The sequence below is a fragment of the Crotalus tigris genome, unplaced genomic scaffold (assembly GCF_016545835.1).
Source record: "Crotalus tigris isolate CLP2741 ecotype Arizona unplaced genomic scaffold, ASM1654583v1 scf7180000017940.1788314, whole genome shotgun sequence".
Taxonomy (NCBI): Eukaryota; Metazoa; Chordata; class Lepidosauria; order Squamata; family Viperidae; genus Crotalus; species Crotalus tigris.
In genome coordinates this window covers 1,261,419-1,277,973 of record NW_024096732.1, presented here as the reverse complement: position 1 = coordinate 1,277,973, position 16,555 = coordinate 1,261,419, and the positions used below count along the sequence as shown (strand labels likewise).

The 16,555-nt window shown below is 49.8% G+C and overlaps 1 protein-coding gene across 3 annotated transcripts; it reads right to left on the bottom strand.

The window, feature by feature from the left end:
* Positions 1–876: 876 nt before the first annotated feature.
* USP20 (ubiquitin specific peptidase 20) lies at positions 877–16,496 on the bottom strand. 3 transcript variants are annotated; one of them, XM_039345131.1, is made up of 25 exons: positions 16,386–16,495; positions 13,090–13,263; positions 12,694–12,747; positions 12,449–12,511; positions 11,727–11,858; positions 11,212–11,308; positions 11,044–11,113; positions 10,797–10,910; positions 10,604–10,682; positions 9,983–10,409; positions 9,127–9,261; positions 8,464–8,576; positions 7,764–7,939; positions 7,288–7,382; positions 6,852–6,885; positions 6,571–6,616; positions 6,158–6,338; positions 5,932–6,058; positions 5,348–5,517; positions 4,874–4,955; positions 4,411–4,519; positions 3,778–3,880; positions 3,069–3,140; positions 2,786–2,964; positions 877–2,411 (listed from the first exon to the last, which is right to left on the bottom strand). In XM_039345131.1, the coding sequence occupies exons 2-24, from the start codon at positions 13,168–13,170 to the stop codon at positions 2,804–2,806; spliced, it is 2,721 nt and encodes a 906-aa protein (XP_039201065.1). In that variant the 5' UTR covers positions 13,171–13,263; positions 16,386–16,495; the 3' UTR covers positions 877–2,411; positions 2,786–2,803. The 3 variants fall into 3 exon arrangements, with proteins under 3 accessions (XP_039201065.1, XP_039201066.1, XP_039201067.1); XM_039345132.1 differs by having other exon boundaries at positions 877–2,235; XM_039345133.1 differs by lacking the exons at positions 877–2,411; positions 3,778–3,880 and having other exon boundaries at positions 2,787–2,964; positions 16,386–16,496.
* Positions 16,497–16,555: the final 59 nt, after the last annotated feature.

The window sequence follows — 16,555 nt, the reverse complement described above, 5'->3', positions numbered from 1 at the left end:
TCCCTCCCTCCCAGAAAGGGAGGAGTGGACCTAAAGAAACAGAACAAAATGTCGGTTTGACAGCTAAGCCTCTATTTTCTATTTTTAAAAGTTTTTAAAGCAGTGCCTCTGGTTTGCAGAGCAGGCAGAGCTGTCTGCAAATTCGTTTGGTTTAAGACATGCAATATGAGCCTGGAAGAATTTCCAGACTGGAGAAGGCGGGACAGAGGGGGAATCTGTTGTTAATCAGTCAACACAAGGGCAAGTGGATCCTTTGCTAGTTGTCTCAGCCGAGGACTTGCTTGATACTCTGGCTGGAGCAAAAGGTCCCTAAGCAGAGAAGATCACTTTTCACCTTCTCCTGTTGCAGTTGGCTGGGCTTCCTACCAAAAATAGCAGAGCGTGTATGTGTGTCTGGTGGTGTGTGTGTGTGCAATTTTGTCAGGCCACCAGGAAGGATTGGTTTTTAAAAAAAAAAAAAAAAAAAAGCACCCCAGGCAGCCATGAATTATTAACCCCAAGAGGAAAACTGTGACACCAAGCAGAGCTCAGAACAGCTGCTTTGGAAAGTTTTTTTTTAAAAGAGAGATGAAAGACAAGTGACAGTGGACAATCTGGAGAAAGAGACCAATTTCCCCCCCAAATATAAGGGACCAGGGGGGCAGTTAGCTCTCAAACCTCAATTTTAACTCAAGTTTAGAAGCATCGGGAGGCTGTTGCAAAGCTACCAGCGAAGATCTTATTTGTCAAGTACAGGCAGTCCTCGACTTACGAGCACAACTCAGCCCCAAATTTAAGTTGCTAAGCAAGGGAGTTTTGCCCCATTTTAACAGCCTTTTTTACCACAGTGAAGCAGCCCAGCCCGCTCAGATCAAAGCAAAGCAACTTTGACACGGCTTTTGAACGTGAGCGAGTTTTATTGGCTGTTTTTGGCAGGGGAAAAAAAACACCAATGGATGAAGCATCCAAGGTCCCAGTCTCCCCAAAGTGGATCCACGCAGGACAATGCAAAACAGGGCTGCCCCAGAAGGACTGTGGGAAGGAAGACACAGCAAGGACAGGTGGCATCCAGTAGGTAGAGGCCAGGACCTCTTTTTGGTAACCCAGCCTTTGCCATCGACCTCTCGCCTTCAAAGCAGCTTCTCCCGAGTCCACGTTTCATTCTGCATCTCTTCCTCCGGCGGTGCTACCACTCCTTGGTCCAGGAAATAATAATAATAATAATAATAAACTGCCTTCTTAAGGGTAATGCCCTTCCCACCTGGGTCAAAAAGTGAGGTTGTATGTCGGTGTGCGAGACAGCTGCAGAGTGATACATCGCTAGGACAGCAAGAATCTCTGCTCTCTTGAGGATTAGCATCCGGGCCTCTGTTGAAATGGCGAAAAGCGGAGACGTGCAAGAAGCCAGCTCTTAGTTCACGTCCAAAGTGGGATTGCCTGTTTGCTTTGGGTGGGGGGAACTCTCTTAGCTCCATCTTGCCCTAAGCATCACGCAGGTGGATGAGAAAGTCATAAATCCCCCAAGGAAATTTTGCAGGAATTCGAAGTGAAGGTCAGCATCGATGCACAGAGAATGGGGGCCCTCGTTTCCTCCTTCTGGGACCTGTTCAACCTCTTTTCAGCGCACAGATGTAGAGAGTTCCCTTACTTCGTTGTCACATTTTTTGAGATTTCTGTAGCATTTGGGTGTGCAAGGAACCACTGGGTGGAAATTCAAGCCTGTTTGTCGATGTGGCTTGAGGCCCACGCTTGGTTTTAGGCGTACCAATGTTGCCAGCTTGTGCTGGGAAATACTTGGGTGACAGAGAGGAGAAGAATCAAGGACAATCCATTCCTTGAAAATAAATAGATAAATAGAAGGGAATCGGGGGCTGCACCCAACTCTCTGAAGACCCTTTTTCATCAGTACGGGAGAAGGAATATATTTTGTAATGCCACAAAAGGGAAGAGGGGGGGGGAACCTTGTCGCCCCACGTATTCCTTTCCAATGAGGTTCTTTGCAGGCGACTTCAAAATCTCGGGCCCCAAATTCAGGAGAGGAACCAAAACGAGAACCAAGACAATGGTGCACCCCTTCTTGGGACTTTCTCCAAGAACAGCTCGAGTCACAAAAGGCCAGCTGAGTGGCAAACGGGAATGGTTACGATGCCGGCTCCTTCCAAAGGCGACCCCAACTTCTCCGCAAGGACCCTTCCCGGCTTCTGCAGACGATGGGATGAGAAAGCAGGGAACCAAAGCCAGGCAGCTCTTCCGTGCCTGGAACGGGACAATCGTGGGACAAAAACAGGCAGTCGAGATGCTCTTGGGCCCTGGCGGAAGAGCGACCAAAGACGGGGGTGGGGGGGGCCCCAAGTGGCTGGCTGGGGACAGGGCAGGGGGTGGGACGTGTGTCGAGTTCCAAAACGCAGGAGGAGTCTGAAGGGGGAGCCAACCTAAGGAAAGGAAGGATGGAGAAGCCAGGAATCGTTAATACAGGTAGTCCTCGGCTTACGACCACCGCAGGGAGCCCGACGTTTCTGCTGCTAAGTGAAACATTCGTTAAGTGAGCTCTGCCCCGTTTTACGGCCTGTCTTGCAAGCGGAATCATTGCAGTGGTTAAAATGAATAAGTGAATCTGCTTCCTGTTGACTTTCCTTCTCAGGAGGAAAGTGAGCCCGTTGCCAAGGGCCGAATGTCCCCATAGCCACAGGGACCGAAAAAAGGGCCCTTTTATGACCCCCCCCCGTGGTCAAAACAACCAAAGGCAGGAGACAAAGACCACCACTGGAGGACTGAACGTCCCCTTTGGGCTCTCCAGGACCCTCACCTGAACGTCCCCATCGTCTTATGCTGCTCTGGTCTCAGCTTCGATCTTCTGCTCCCCATGGAGGCTTCCTACCTCCTGCACGTGGGCCACATTTTGCCGGATGGCGATCTCGGGGCCTCCGCCGTAGAGCGTGCTCAAGTAGATCCAAGTCTCCTCCGAGATCTGCCCGTAATCGGCTCCTGGAAAAGGCAGGAGAGCCCGTCAGGAGAGATTTGGGGCAACATCTGAACCAAGGCCCGGCGGAGTCTGGCGCGACGGCAAAGCCGGTTTCCCTGTTCCTTACCCTGCTTGACTTGCATGTGGCCGCTTCCTTTGGCCACGGCAATTTTGGTGTTGTCGATCGGGCCAGGGGGCTCTGCAGGAAAGGAAACAGGGCTTGTGAGTCCGATTGTGTAGCGTTGAGGGCAGCCTCCCACTCTGGGTGTGGTCTGGACTGAGGGGGCTGCCACGCTCCCAGCCGACCCCCTCAGCAGAGGCTGAAGCTACGCACGGAAACTGAGGGGCCTTTTTAAAAAGGGGCTTATAGTGGTTTTTAAAATGATCTTGAAGCATTTAATAAAACTGGTTCCTTTAATAAAACACTGGCTCCTTTGCTTTTTTTAAAAAAAATTTTTTTTGAAGTGTTTAATAAAACTGATTACTGGTTCCTTTTGGCTTGGTTTTGGGTTTATAACTCTCCCGGTTATGATGTTCAGCAAGAGTTGTTTCAGGGAAACTTCGAATCCCAGGGCTTGCAAGACTGACCAAAGGGGATTCTGGGAGTTGAAGTCCCACCTCTGGACAGCATTTTCAAATCTCGGAGCACTAAGCAATAGCGGTTAAAGCATCAGGCTAGAAACAGGGAGACGGTGTGAGTTCTAGACCCGCCTTAGGTGCCCGGCTTTCGTCCTGCCAGTTCAATCGGGCAACTGGGCAGGCAGGGAAGCGGCTGGTCCGAATCTTTGGGGCTCCCCGTCGCCACCACCGCCTGGTCAGCCTCTCCCCAAACTGACCGTTGTCCTTCCCTTTGACGAAGGCCTCCCATTCGCGGAACCACTGCATGCTGATGCAAAAGATGACGCTCGGGCACTCCTCGGCCTGGAAGGCTTTGTTCAGCTGGGGGGGCGAAGGGGCAGAGGTCAGGCTGGGAGGCTCCGAGGAGGTCAAATTAATCAGAATAGAGCTGGAAGGGATCTTGGAGATCCCTGCTCAAACAGGAGACCCTGTACCATTTCAGACAAGGGGCTCTCCAGTTAAAAATCTCCAGGGATAAAGCACCCACAACTTCTGGTGGCAAGCCATTCCATTGGTTAATTGTTCTCACTTTCAGGCAATTTCTCCTTATTTCCAGGTTGCTTCTCTCCTTGATGAGTTTCTATCCGTTGTTTCTCGTCTTGCCTTCAGGTGCTTTGGAAAATAAGTTGATCCCTTCTTCTTACTGGAAGACTGCTGTCATGTCTCCCCTAGTCCTTCTTTTCTCTGGACTAGCCATACCCAATTCCTGAAACTGTTATGTTCCAGATCCCTCTTTCCAACTTCCCAATTCTCTTTTAAATTGGGGAGCCCTTCTGCAAACCCAGGTGGGCCCTCCCCTTTGACCCACCATTAGGCTCCCTACCCCACCAGGCCAGCCCTGGAGATGTTACCTTGATAAAGGTGTCAATCTCCATCTTTCTCCGCTTAGCCAGAGCTTCAATCTCTACCTGGCACACCGAGCAGACGTAGAGGTGATTGACGGCTGGGCCGCCCCCAAACCTGAGCACAAAATGAAACCACATTGCATCTTGCGCCCTGGAACTGAAGCCCCACAGAGCTGCTGTACTCTGGACTGACCAGGTGCATTTTCCTTCCCTTCTACTCATCCTTTTAGTCTATTCTATTTCTTCTACTCTGCTCTCCTTCCATTTCTATTCTAACTCGTGTGAGGCAACCATAAATATCTAATATGCCCAATAACACAGAAGCACAGCTACCAGTTCTTAAAAGGAAGGAAGGGGGGCAGCCCTGTGTTTCTCCTGCAAATGGTTTTCTTTGGGATGGACAGGAGACCAAGAGGAAAGAACAGTAACTCCAACAGTGGCTGAAACGCTGGGAGACAAAACTCCTTACCTGTTATACAGGTATTCCCAAACATTCTGGGGAAGAATTACCACCAGATCATCAATATAATGGTATTTATTCGGTGGAATTCCTATGGAGAAAGATAAACAGAGTTCAGAATGAGACCGCTTGAAGTTATGACAGAAGTGAAAAAAGTGACTTTTAATCAGTCTTCGCACTCATTGCAGCGTCCCCCACGGTTGTGTGATCATAATCTGGGCAACCGGCTTGCATTTACGACGGCTGCAGCATCCTGGGATCGTATGATCCCTTTTTGCGACCTTCGAACAAGTAAAGTCAATGGAGAAGCCAGATTCACTTAACAACAGAAATTTTGGGCTCAATCATGGGGGGGGGGGTAAGTGGAGGACTTACCTGTATTTCGAAAAAAAAAAAGGTCTAAGGAACTCCCCGATGTCTCCCAATCCCAAGAAAAGCCCCAAATGCTGTTCTAAAAGGAGAGCGACCCGCAGCGCCCCTCACCTCCGTGGGGGCAGAGGAAGATGTGGTTGCTGATGGGTCCGGGCTCCGTGAAGGTGTTGAACTTGTTCAGCCATTCCCGGGAGATGTAAAACTGCAGCAGGCCGGGCTCCTTCATGGTGGCCAAAGAGACGACTTTCTGGCGCTCCCGGACAGCCTCCTCGCTGCTTTTTCTGCAGGGCGGTTCGAAAGAAAGAAGAGAAAAAGAGGAAGAGTGGAGCGGTTGGGTCTGGTGGGAAAGGTACCAAGCTAGAAAGTGGGAGACGGCGAGTTCTAGTCCCGACTTCAGCATGAAAGCCGGCTGGGTGACTTTGGGCCAATCACCAGGAGACGGTGAGTTCTAGTCCCACCTTAGGGGGCTGGGTGACTTTGGGCCAATCACCAGGAGACGGTGAATTCTAGTCCCGCCTTAGGCAGGAAAGCCAGTTGGATAACTTTAATCCAATCACCAGGAGACAGTGAGTTCTAGTCCCGCCTGAGCCATGAAAGCTGCCTGGGTGACTTTGGGCCAATCAGCCGGAGGCGGTGTGTTGGTGGGCTCAACTGTGGTCGTAAGTTGAGAACTACCTGCACAGGGTTATCCCCACCTGTAGAACAAGACGTAAGCCTCGGCGTTCTGCACGATTGTTTCGTGCACTTCGGTCACGTACTGGTCGTCGAATTCGTACCACTGGCCGTTGATCATGTTCTGGCAGTAGGCAATGTAATGTCCACCTGGGAGCGAGAGGCCGAGCATTTGGTGGGGTCCGGAGCCCGCGGCCCACTTCCGGAATCCGTTCAGAGGAATCGGGGACAGGCAGGCGGGCGACTTACTGCCGGCTGTGCCGTGGTGGCAAATCACCGAGAGGAGGTCGTAACTAGTGACTTTGGAGAGGCTCTCCTTGGCCAGGAAGGGCCGCAGGTCCAGGCCTTCCAGAGGGAAGGAAACGTGGCTGTTGATTTTGAAGGAGTACATGACTTCGTGCCGGAAGCGCTTTAGATGGATGCAGAGGACCTGGGAGTGGGGGGGGGGAGAAACCGTTTGAAATACGTCTGCAGAGATCATGACCCATCAGCTGCTCTTGTGGAAAAGTCACCATTAAACCCTGCAGGAGAGCAAGGAAGGACTTCGGTCTAAAACATCGCTTCCTTTCTTCTTTCCTCCCTCTCTCCCTCTCTCTTTCTCATCTTCCTCCCTCCTTCTCTCCCTCCTTGTTGGCAAAACCAGGCAAAGGGAAACCGCTCACCTCCGGCAGCTGGAGCACTTTGCAGTACTTGATTCCGTTCCGCAACCTGGAGGAGGAGGAGGAGGAGGAGGAGGAGGAAAAAAAAGGACTGGTTCAGCGTTTCTCAAACATAGCCGCTTTTAAGATGTCTAGACTTCAACTCCCAGAATCCCCAGCCAGCTTTCCTTGAGCCACTTCTGGGCTGCTCCCAATTTTATTCTCCCACCCAGATGCTGAGTTTTGGGAGTGAGCAAGGAAAATATCTGGGAGGGGGAAAACGGAGGGTGGGAAAAGGGACTTACTTTTTACATCTTTCACAGCTGTACATGTTGTCACCTAGAAGAGAAACAAGATGAAGACAAGCATTGTTAGGCTGCTCCTCAAATGGACAGTGAAACCTCTCCCTCCCTCTGTCTCTCTCTCTCTCTCCCCTCCCTATGCAAGGTTGACTTGGTTTGTGTCAGAAACTGGCTGGGAAGGTGGCAAAGGGTGATCACGTGACCCTGGGACGTTGCAACCGTCGTAAATACATGCTGGTACCAAGCACCCGAGTTTTGATCACATGACCCCACGGATGCTGTGACAGTTACAAGTGTGAGAAGTGGTTATATAAGTCATTTTTCTCAGTCTAACAGTCACTAAGCAAATGGCTGTAAATTGAGGGGGACCCGTGCCATCATACTAGCCTCTCTTTCAAGAGCCTGGGTGTGGGGGCCGCCTTTCTCCCTGCCAACACACCTTTCAACTCGTCTGCAGCGAAAAAGGCAGCCAGGCAGTCTTCCAGGGTGACGACGGGGCCCCAAAACCAGCTGGGGATACAGGACACCACAAACCTGGGGAAGACAAGGAGACAGGCGTGTGAGTCCTTCTGGACCTGACGCCCTGCTTGTAATCACCATGTGGATTTGTACTTAGGGCTCCTGGAAAACTACCCCTGGGGAATGAATCATTCTGAGCCTCACTTCTCCATCCAAATATTGATCACATGACCACAGGGATGCTGCAACGGTGCCACTGTAACTTTGAATGGTCACTAAATGAATGGTTGCTAAGTTGAGGACTAGAGTAGAGCAATGTTTCTCAACCTTTAGCCACCTTCAGAGGTGTGGACTTCAAGAGGGGAATTCTGGGAGTTGAAGTCCACACCCCTGAAGGTGGCTAAAGATTGAGAAACACAGCAGTAACAGCACAGCGCCGATGTCTGAACCACAGACCTGCGAATGTAGTCCATGATGAAGGCGATCCAGCCCTGCGAGGCGGCATAGTTGTCACCGCAGGCTCCTGCCTTGACTGGCACATTTTGGTAAATGGCCGAATGCAGTTTAGCCAAGTCTTCCTTCCCGGGAATCGGTAGCGACAGATCCTGGAAGGTCTCTACAGTGGTGGAAACCTGGAAAGGCATCAAAGGAAGAGAGAGGAAAGTAAGCAAAATAAAATGAAAGTTAATGAAGAAGGAAGTACATTCGATTTCACAGCTACTAAGATTGCTGGCGGAGCAGGTACAAAAACAGCAGGAAAAATGATCGAAGCCTGGGAAACGGGCTGGTTTAGCACCAGCCTATCAGGTACTTGGCAGCACAAGGGGACAATAGCCCATCACTGGCCATCAACACACCAATAAATCAATAGGAAGGCACCATATATACAACCCACAGAAGAGCCTAAAGCACACATTCCAATAAAGAGAAATTCCCTGAAGACGGGCTCCAACACGAGTCCAAAAGCTCAGAAGGCTGAACAGTGACCTACCAGACTGAATCTTGCAAGAAAGTTAAGCTCCTGCCTGGGCCCATCATTCCTATACCAAACACTAAGAAAAACCCCTCTCCTGGTGGCTGAACTCTGGCGTGACGGGCAGCCACAGCTGAAGGGGAGGGTGTGGAAAAGGGCCGGCTTCTTTCCAAGAAAACTCACTCGGTCACAGGTGAGGCACTGGACGAGGCTGAGAATGGAGCCGTCAAAGATGTCAGAGATGACGCTACGGTAGCGCAACTCTTTCTTCCTTTTTCCAGCCGTCAACAGCTGAGCTGGAGGAGGAGGCAAATAAACACAGAAGGAAGATAGGACCAACGGCAATAGGCACCTGGGTGCATTTGCAAAATATCTGGAGCACCACTTGCACACCAATAGCAACAGTAGGCTTATATACCGCTTCACAGTGCTTTACAGCCCTCTCTAAGCAGTTTACAGAGTCATCATCTGGTCCTCAACCATCTGGGTCCTCATTTTACCGACCTCGGAAGGATGGACAGCTGAGTCAACCTTGAGCCGGTCAGGATTGAACTGCTGGCAATTAGCAGAGTTAGCCTGCAACCCTGCATTCTGGCTATTGCACCACCAGGGCTCCTAACACCACTGGCATTGACCAAAATCCCCATCAGTCAATTGCAAAAGGCAGCTTCGCTTGGATGCCTGTAACTCCATCAAAGAATATCGGCCTACCCCAGGTCCTTCAGATTCCCAGTCAACATGGAAGCTAAATTCACTTAACAGCTTCCAGCAGCCATGGTCGTAAAACCAGGGGCGCTCAGCGAGGACTCAGAGAAGCACATCACACAGGAAACCATCTCGTCCTACCTTTCTTCAGCACGTAGGAGGCTCCCAGCCTCACAGGGCTGGAATGAGGAGGATTTGAAAGTTTGGCGTACATATCATGGTGGACAGGGCTGCAGGGCCGCGACGAGCAATGAGGGTAGGCGTCATTATCTGGTTCTGGGAATGATGAGATTTTATTTTATTTACTGATTAAATTTTTATGTTTCCCACCTCCTTTATAAGGCGAGTTTGAGTGGCTTAAAAATGCAGAGAGGAGAAGGAGAAGTGGGAGAAGATAAAAAAGAAGGCAGGAGAAGATGAAAAGAGAAGAGGGGAGGAGATGGGAAAGGAAAAAAGGAGAAGGAAGATAAATAATAAAGGAGGGAGGGAGGACAAGGAGATGGAGGGAGAGAGGGAGGAAGAAACATGGGAAAAGAGAAGGAAGGAAGGAAGGAAGGAAGGAAGGAAGGAAGAAGGAAAATGGGAAAGGGGGAAAGAAGGAAGATAAATGAGAAAGGGATGGCTGGATGGGGAGAGAGAAGGGAAGAAGAGAAGGTCTAGAACAGCAGATCCATAGGGAACTTCCAATCCAGCTCTCCCAAAATGGAGGTGGTATATATAACCTCCTCCCAACAAGTCTGCCAAACTGCTCTGGCCAATCAGCACAAGCCTCTTGGCCCTAGTGAGCGATCCTACACCCCCAAGAGCTTTCTTAGAAACAGGAACGACGGCCGCCCCTTTCCTGCTTCTTCTTTCTTCCCTCCTAGTTCACCCCAACTATTTCTAAAAGGGAAAAAAAAAGGCGGCCTCGGGAGATCGCAAAGCTCACACGGTCCAGAGACCAATTTTCCACGTCCACGAGGCAGCAGGGGAGCCCTACACTCCCTCTGGGCCCTACCTGGGGTCCTCGCAGGGCTGGCAGGTCGAGGAGGGGGCGGCAGGAGCCCTTCCGGAGAAGCCCCGCCTTCCACCGCCATCACCGAGGTGTCGACGTCAGCATCTTCGTCCACTTGCTCCGAGTTGCTCCGCCGTTGGTGGCAGGAGAACTTCCGATCCTTCATCCGTTCCTTCTGAGAGATGTTCCGGCCCGCCTCGTCCTGGATCAGCAGCTCCGCTTCGGCCGAGCCCGTTTTGCCCTGCCCGTCCCCTTCTCCGCGGTCACTGCTCGAGTCGCAGGAGAGGAACTCGTCCTCCGAGGGGCTGCGGTCCCCCTCCCTCTTCTCGTCCGTGTCGCTTGCGTCCGAGTCGCGCAGCTCGGCCACCACCGGCTCCTTCAGCTCTTCGTGAAGTTGGTCCATCAGGCAGCGGAGAAATTCCTGGGTGTCCTAAGATGGGATGGAAAGAAGAGCAAAGCAGGAGACTCTTTCCATTTCTCCGGGACCAAATCCACAAGCGATCCTTCCTCAGGGTGTCCTGCAACGACCTCCGTCCTTTATTAGAGGGTCTCCGGCTTTGTAACAATGGCAGGAAAGAGACCCCAGGTCATTCCCACCTACCTCAGCAGCGGGAACGTGCTCACCTGTTGCGCGTAGCCCCGGAACATGGGGTTGATCAGCTTGATGCTGTGGGAGAGGCTGCTGGGGACAACGTAGCTCGGGCTAGGAAGAAGGGAGGACAAACCGTAACAATTGTATTTTTTATTTTCCACCCACCCGCCAATGCTAAAATTTTGCTTTACATCTCACAAACGGGGCTCTCCTCAGCCAACTCACCGTTTTTTGTGCCACACTTCGGAGATCAGCTTCTGGTAACTTTTGCAGAGTGCCGGCTTCTTGTCGGTTCTCACGAGGCCCCCGCATTCAAGGAAGAACTGGGTGAGTGGGGGGCTAAAACGGAGGCAATAAAGCTGTCTATTCATTTGATCTGCCTGAATTTCCCGATTTCCCGCCCTTGATAGAGACCTTCGGTTTTGGTCCAGCATCCCAGACCTCAACGAGGCCTTTCAGTTCTGCCACCTACCAGTTGGAGAGAGCCTGGAGAGCAGCGTTCATGTAACATGAATTCCCCAGGTTTTTCATTCCCGTAAGGCCTAACGGGGCGGGAAGTCAATGTGTGAAGCTCTTGACACCCCCAGTAACCCATTTGCCACCCCCCCCCCCCAGGGAGAAGGAACGCCATCCGGCTCACCTCTTGGTTTCAGGTCGTCGTCTTCCGATTCCGATTCTCCTTCGTCAGCGACGGCGATCGGGACAGCTTTGAGCGGATGGACAGGCGGGAGAGCATCCTGGAGCAGGAATGGGAAAAGCCAGATTCACTTAATAACCGGGTCACTAAGTTAACAATTGCAGTGATTCACTGCGGCAAGGAAGGCCGTAAAGTGGGGCAAAACCTACTTAACAAATTCTCGCTTAGCAACAGAAAGGCTGGGTTCAATTACAGTTATAAGTCGAGGACTACCTGGGCTCTCAGTACAGCGGTTCAGTGGGTGACTGGGGGAGACAGGGGGACCCTCTCAGCTCTGCCTACCTCAAGGGTTGTTGTTAGGAGGACCAAAACTGGAGGCAGTGGTGCTCAGCATGACCATCTTTAAGCATCGATGTAAACCTCAAGAGCCCAAAAAGCTCGGAACTCTTTCACGTTCTTCAACCAAGAAAAAAAGGGGGGAACGAAGGCAGCACAATCCAAAAAAACTACCCCACTACCTGTTCCATAAATTTGGAAGGCAGATTGGCAGGATGGGAAGCCAGATGTTGGTCCAAGAACACCTCCTTCTCGCACGTGTAGCACCACACCCGAAAGGTAGTCAGGTTCACCGTCAAATTGTGCTTTTTGGTCTGGTGGGGGGAAAAGGAAAAAAAGACCAAAATAGCAATGAGGGTTTGTGACTCACAGACTTCACCAACTTACAGACTACAGATTAATGGAATTGGAAGGGACCTTGGAGGTCTTCTAGTCCAACCCCCTGCTCAAGCAGGAAAGCCTATACCCTTTCAGACAAATGGTTGCCCAATCTCTTCTTAAAAACTTCCAGTGCTGGAGAATTCCACAACTTCTGGAGGCAAGGAGTCCCACTGATTAATTGTTCTGTCAGGAAATTTCTCCTTAATTCTAGGTTGGATCACTCTTTGGTAAGTTTCCATCCGTTGCTTCTTGTCCTGCCTTCAGGCGCTTTGGAGAACAGGTTGAACCCCTCCCCCTTTTTTGTGGCAGCCCCTCAGATATTGGAAAACTGCTATCATGTCTCCCCTAGTCCTTCTTTCCATGAAATTAGACATACCCAATTCCTGCAACTGTTCTTCACATGCTTTAGCCTCCAGTCCCCTAGTCATCTTTGTTGCTCTTTTCTGCACTCTCTCCAGAGTCTCAATATCAGGGAATCAATTTACTCAACTTAGTCAGATGAAGCTGGTAACGAACCGCTCACCTGGGCGTGCAAAGTGCTGTGATCCGCAAAGGACTCCCCACAACCGACGTAATGGCAACCGACCTAAGGGAAGAAGACGGGCCTATTTAACCTGAAGCAAGTTTAATCTGAAGTCATTGCATTTGCAAGGCAGGCAGAAAATCCGGCCTTTATGGCCTCAAAGGACTCTTCCAGGTCCAGTAACTCACCAGACTTGACAAGCGGAGGAACACAACACCCCCCTTTGCAAAGAGGGGGTGTCTTACCTGAAGGCAGGCCCATAGATTTGGTCCTCCCGCACCGCAAGACTGGCATGTTCCCTAGATTTACAGGGAGGAGAAAAGAAAAAATGAAAAATGTTGACACGATTCCTGGTGATTTCCCAGGCACCCCCATTCTCCCCCCCCCAAGCAATACAGAAGCAGTGGTGTCATTATGCATTTATAGGCTGCACGTTTTATTTAGACTAATGCGTTATTTTGAAATCACGTTATTTGATTGCTATTTTTAGTTTTGTGTCCTCTTTTTTGTTAAATTTAAACAAGAATGTACAGGGAGTCCTCAACTTACAATCATTCAATGACTGTTCGTAGCTACAATAAGTTGAGAACCACCTGTATATGCCAGCAAGGATAAATGTTGCTGCAGGCCGAGCCACTTACCTTGGACTTGAAAAGCATGTCGTCCTTGGTGACCTCACCTATGCAATCCAGGTGAGGACAGAGGTCTCTTGGGTCCCCCATTTTGTGCCTGGGCTCCCCTAAAGGGAGGGGAGAAAGAGCTCGGACAAACAACAAGCTTCTTTTTTCCAGGCCAGCTCAGCCCACCATCCGTGCCTAAAATGAAGAGAGAAGGGTCTCAAATTTGCCTCTTTGCCTTAGGATGCAGATGACTAGATTCCAAGAAGGCAACTGAAATATTTAATCTTCCGAATGTTAAGTGATTTGTATAATTCATGAGCCCTTGGAAAAAACAGCAGTCTAAAAATGTAGCCAATAAATAAACAGAACAGTATTTACAATTCCAGTATCAATACTCTGCCTTCCCAAGGCACTGAAGGTTTAAAAGAAAACAGAAACAATTACAAATAGGGTTTTTTAAAAAAAACAAACAAACATTATGAGTACCACCCAGAAGGTCTGGTAGGAAAGGAAGAATTCCACTTTTCTTTCTCAATCAATATTTCTCAATGTTGGCCACTTGAAGATGTGTTAAACTTCTTAGTTCCCAGCCCACATAGTCCATATATCTTAAAGCATGCTGGCTGGGGAATTCTGGGAATTCCAATTCAGATATTTTAAAGTTGCTAAGGTTCAGAAAAAACCTGCATTAGGGATTCTAAATGACAAAAATTTGCAGCAGTCCTTCTGTCACCTAGTTATATGAAGGGAAAATGCAGGATGAAAAATTAATTGCAACCTTGCTTGCAATACCCCCTTCTCTCTTGTGGATTTTAAATGCAGCTGATTTTCCACCTTTCTTTCTCATTCAGTGTGAGTACTGTGTAGGGAGCAAAACAACAGAAGGAACACGTTCTTTCATATCTACTGAGCTAGAAAGAATTCCCACAGCTTTCCAGCTATGGGCTAGATTTTTCAGCTACTAAGCTCTTGGCTAAATGCAATAAAAATATAATACTGCTCCACCGGCTCTTGAATCCTTCTCTTAACCAATCGAGGCCCACTGACAGCCTGATAAATACTAATTAAGATGCAGTTCACAGCATGTCCCCTATTCTGCTTTGCCTGGCTCAGTCAAACAGCAGCCACGAGAAGCTTTAAATGGACTGCAGTTTGTTTCGGCCTTGCACAACATGCAATATGGCAGTCCTTTGGCACAAACACAATGCTTTCTGAGCAGCTTAAAAAAGAAATCAATATTATAGAAGAGAAAAAGAACTCAAGAAGGGAGTCAAGCTATTCTCCAAGGCGCCTGAAGGCAGGACGAGAAGCAACGGATGGAAACTAACCAAGGAGAGAAGCAACTTAGAACTAAAGAGAAACTTCCTGATAGAACAATTAACCAATGGAACAACCTGCCTCCAGAAGCGGTGAATGCTCCAACACTGGAAGTTTTTAAGAAGAGACTGGACAGCCATTTGTCTGAAATGGTGTAGGGTTCCTGCCTGAGCAGGGGGTTGGACTCAATGACCTCCAAGGTCCCTTCCAACTTTATTATTAATATTATAATATCTATCTAATCATCTATCTATCTATCTATCTATCTATCTATCTATCTAATTTTGAAACTGCTCATCTCCCTGGGTAGTATACAAATCACAAAATCATAGGACTGGGAGGGACCTTGAAGGTCTTCTAATCCAACCTGTTGTACAAGGCAGGAGTCCTTATACCATCACAGACAAATGGTTGTCCAAGCTCTTCTTTAAAACCTCCAGTTTTGGAACACCCACAACTTCTGGAGGCAGGTTGTTCCACTGATTAATTGTTCTCGTTGTCAGAAAGTTTCTCCTTAATTCTAGGTTGCTTCTCTCCTTGATGAGTTTCCATCTGTTGCTTCCTGTCCTGCCTCTTCTCTGTGACTATCATGTCCCCCCTCGTCCTTCTCTTCATACCCAATTCCTGCAACTGTCCTTCATGTATTTCAGCCTCCAGCCCCCTAATCGTCTTAGCTGCTCTTCTCTGCACTCTTTCCAGAGTCTCAGCATCCTTTTTATAATGTGGTGACCAAAACTGGACTCAGTATTCCAGGTATGGTCTTGGATCCACATTTAGAATACTGTGAATTTTTTTTCCCCCAATATGGTTTCCCAGTTTGATGCATTTTGTTCATCTGCCAGATTTATACAGCTGCCTGACTCACAATGTTTGGTTTTGGAAAACCACTTTGGCCCTCCTCATTCAATTTGGCACCCTTTTCAAGTTTGCAATGCTGGCACCTTCCAAGCTGTATTAAATAAACCAGAAGAGTTTTCTGGAAATTGCCCCCCCCCCCCCAAAGCATCAACTGGTTGTTCCTAGCACGGATAAAAACAAAGCCTTCACGTGGTTGTTCAGAGGCTTAGCAACCAATTATTTCTTTCAGCTTCAATGGAGACTTACTCATCATTTTCCCCACAAAAGCTGAAGCTGTTCACAGCCGTTTTTTTCTGCCAGCTTCATTCTTTCCCCTGTTTTTCACCACTATCCTGAAAAGGGAAGAGCCATTTCCCCTTCTTCCCAAGATCCTTTCCCTCATGAAAACACTGGTCTTTGGGAGGCCTCCCTGAACAGAACACAAACTTCAGGTGGTCCTTGACTTACAACCACAATTAAGCCCAACATTTCTGTTGGTAAGCAAGACAGCCAGTTGTTAAATGAGTTTTGCCCCTTTTTAACGACCTTTCTTGCCACAGCAGTCGTTAAGTTAATAACACACGAGACACCCAACCTAACCCAGGTCGAATGCGAGCTGGACCAAGAAGTCGTGGGAATGCAGACAGGGGAAGAGAAGGCAATATTCTGCTCTGATGGGGGGGGGAGATGGGGAAGCCCCCCCTCCACTTTACCCATCATTTATTTATTTGATCTCTATAGCTGCCTATCCCAACAAACGATTCTGGGCGGCTCACAATTCGAAAACATGTATAACAAAAACATTCTAAAACAATAAAAAAACATTGAAACCATCAGGATCTCTAAAAATACCAAGGTCGATTAGGGGAAGGGTCCTGCCTTGAGACCCTTTTAGCTCTTAAGGGGATTCCCCCTACCCAGTTTCCTCAGTATTGTCAGAGCCCCCCCCTTCCCCTGGAAGCTCAGGCTCGCCTGGCCGCCTCCGACGAGCCTTCCTCGGCTGGGCGCGCTAGGCGAGGCCGGGGCTTCAGAGCAGGCTAGGCCGCAAAACCTGCCTTCTCGCCTTCTCGCCCGCTGAGCCGGGGGACTAGGCCGGGGGGCAAAGCGAGGCCTGGGGGGGCTCGGGGGGGCTCGGAGATCGACCGGGGAGGGGCAATGCTTACCGGCCGGGGCCGCCTCGGAGGGCGACGCGCCGCTCGGGGGAAGCGGGCGACGGCGATGGTGTCGGGGGCGGGGCCGCGGAGGAGGAGGCGGGGCGGGGCGGAGCCTCGGAAGAGCAGGCGGTCCAGAAGAGGAGGGGTCGGGCCAGATGCCCTCGGGGTACCCCACGGAC